Source organism: Myotis davidii, unplaced genomic scaffold, assembly GCF_000327345.1.
Source record: "Myotis davidii unplaced genomic scaffold, ASM32734v1 scaffold49, whole genome shotgun sequence".
Taxonomy (NCBI): Eukaryota; Metazoa; Chordata; class Mammalia; order Chiroptera; family Vespertilionidae; genus Myotis; species Myotis davidii.
Genome location: NW_006300375.1, coordinates 2,605,388 through 2,608,585, shown reverse-complemented (window position 1 = coordinate 2,608,585; position 3,198 = coordinate 2,605,388). Strand labels below are relative to the sequence as shown.

Sequence of the window (3,198 nt, the reverse complement as noted above, 5' to 3'; positions counted from 1 at the left end):
ACTTTCAAATATTCAATACATTATTAACTATAATCACAATGTTGTACATTATATCCCCAGGACTTAGGTATTTTATAACTGGAGGTTTATACCTTTTGATCACTTTCACCCATTTTGCTCATCCCCCACCCCATGCCTCTGGCAACCATCAATCTGTTCTCTGTACTTATAAGCTCTTTTTTTTTAAATTTCACATCTAAGTGAGTTCATATGGTATCCACGTCTTTTTCTGACTTATTTCACTTAGCATAATGCCCTCAAGGACCATTTATGCTATTACAAATGGCAGGATATTCTTCTTTTATGGCTGAATTATATTTTTATGGACAGAACTCTCTAAAATGCTAACACATAGTGTATACCACATTTTCTTTATCCAGTCATCCTCGATGGACACTTTGGTTGTTTCCATGTCTTGGCTATTGGAGAAAATGCTGCAGTGAACAGGGGAGTGCAAATACCTTTGAAATAGTGTTTTCCTTTTCTTCAGTTATATACCCAGAAGTGGAATTACTGAAACATATGGTAACTCTATTTTTAATTTTTTCAAGAACCTCCATACTTTTTTCTAAAGTAGCTTCACTAATTTACATTCCCACCAAGAGTGTACATCGACATATAATGATGTAGACTTACATAGAATGACATGGAATAAACTGAAAGATATGTTGGTAAATAAAAAGGGCAAGTAGCAGAACAATTAACATTGCATGTTCCCATTTTTCTAAACCTAAAAGGTTATTTTACTAATAAGTTTGAAGAATATATGCAACTGTTTATGAGACATTTATACCAGAAACTAGTATCAGTGAAATGGAAGGGAGGGCCTGGACTGTGTGGTCCAGTGGTTGAGCATCAGTCTATGAACCAGGAGGTCATGGTTCCATTCTAGTCAGGGTGCATGGCTGGGTTGCAGGCTCCATCCCCAGTGTGGGGCATGCAGGAGGCAACCCATCAATATTTCTCTCTCATCATTGATGTTTCTATCTCTCTCTTCCTCTCCCTTCCTTTCTGAAATCAATAAAGATATATTTTAAAAAATGGAAAGGAGGTTTGTGTTTCACTGCACAAACTTTTTGTGTTACTATTATTTTTGAAAAAGCATTAGCGAGAAGTTATAGAATAATGTCTTGTAATTGTATATGCAAATCTATTCAAGTCTTCCTAAGAAGAAAATATATTACATGTGAATCACTATATATTTTTCTCAGAATAAAACTATAACTTGTTCAGATATAAGCTCTTTATCCTTTGACTTTAACTCAAACATAGAAAACACACACACACACACACACACACACACACACACACACAACTTACTCTCTTTGAAGAAATCTCCATAGAAATAATAGGAACTGGATCCTGAAAAATTAAAAAAAGTTTCCTTTTTCAGAAAGGAAATATAGGAACATACCTTACTATGGTTATCAATCACCTAAATTCATATAATATGTGAGTAGTTCTATGCCAAGAAGTCTATAGCTTTCATTTTAGTAAATCGATATACAAATACAATATTAAAATACAGCTTTCTATTTAAAAACCTGTTCTAAACTAGTGGGACAGATATGTAGCTGAGAAAAGTAGTGGATAATTTAAGCAGCTTACAATTTGTTCTGAAATTTACTTTTTATATTTGCATTTGAATATTATTCATGCTTTGGAACCTCAAGTATCTTTAAATAGAACAATCAAGTCAGAGTGTTTTTTCTTATAAAAGTAGTTGAATCATTAAAAGTAAAAGTTATTATGTCTTTGAATAAGTGTTATTGCTAATAAACCCAAAACATTATTAAAAATTATGGAATAATGTCACATAATTATAGATGTAAACCTACTTAAATTGACTTATCCCAAGCCTAAACAAAATACTTTTCAATTGGAGATATTGTGGTTAATAATAATGAACCCAGAATACTTTGAACATGATGAATAACCTCTATGTTTTAGACTTGTACCAGTGAAAGTACGTTCTAGAACATAGCTTTGAGAGCCTATATGTTATTCTAGGGATGGTGATTAAGACCAGAGTGTCTTTAAGGAATACCAAAACTGATCAATTCTGCAAGCGGGGAAGCAATTGGCAGGTGTGTTTCACTCTGTGGATGATTTCCCTTAGAAGAATTAGGTTATGAAAGAGAAAATTTCATGTGTCAATTTTTAAAAAAATTTAAACTATAGAATCCTAAATGCATGTATGCATGCATTCAGGCAACAATATTTCTTAAGGTTTAATATGAACACGATACTGTTGTGGATGCTGTTACTATGAGCATTATGGTCTCTAATGTGAAATGAATTCTTACATAGAGATCCAATATGAAAAATAAACGATAGCATAGCTGAGCTGGTTGAAACAGAAGCATGTTTAGGTTCGGGTTTAGTTATGGGGAATCTAACCTCCAAGACAACCAGGGTGAAATGAACTGTTTTTCATCCATAAAATATTTTGGTATATGTTCATTACATACATAGACAGCCAATCATTCTTCATTACATATAGATTGTGTGTCTGCAAATTTGCCTACTTGCTAAAACTTATTTGTAACCTCAATATCAATATTTGTGGTGTTCTGCAGTCATGGACATGTGTACGCAGCGAGGCAAAAAGTTTGCGTTGCCCAATGTGCACAGTCCCAGCTGAGGTTGATCCAAGTGCCTTCTAGGTTCAGCTCTCAAATTGTAAACAAGCGTCCTTTTCATGGTTTATTTGGTGCCACGTTTTTCACATTTTTGTGCTTTCTGTTGGTGATTTCAATGTTTAAAAGGCCCCTAAACATAGAGCTGAAGTGCTCTCTAGGGTTCCTAATCTCCAAAAGGCTGTGTTGTGCCTTATAGAGAAAATACGTGTGTTAAATTAACTTTGTTCAGGCATAAGTTATAGTGCTATGGGCCACAGGCTCAGTGTTAACTTATCAACAGTATACACTAAATAAGGTGGCTTTAAACAAAATTATATATTGATCAGTTGACAAAAAGTTGTGACTGGAGACTCATGGGAACCTAATCAATATTTCCCTAGGAGCAATGATCAGTAGTTACTAATTCAGTGTTTACGGTCTCTTTAAAGAATATAACTGCCACAAATATTGAGACTTGACTCTGCGTGCATGTGTGTGTGTGTGTGTGTGTGTGTGTGCGCACGTGCGTGCGCATATATACAATTGTATTATCATGTCTAATCTTTCCATTACTATT

General features: G+C 34.2%; 1 protein-coding gene across 1 annotated transcript in view; it reads right to left on the bottom strand.

The window, feature by feature from the left end:
* SEMA3E (semaphorin 3E) overlaps positions 1-3,198 on the bottom strand; it is a 222,869-nt gene that overhangs the window by 23,399 nt on the left and 196,272 nt on the right. Inside the window, exon 13 of the mRNA XM_006777144.2 lies at positions 1,321-1,362. Within this exon, the coding sequence (XP_006777207.1) occupies positions 1,321-1,362 (42 nt within the window). The remainder of the gene's footprint in view (positions 1-1,320; positions 1,363-3,198) is intronic.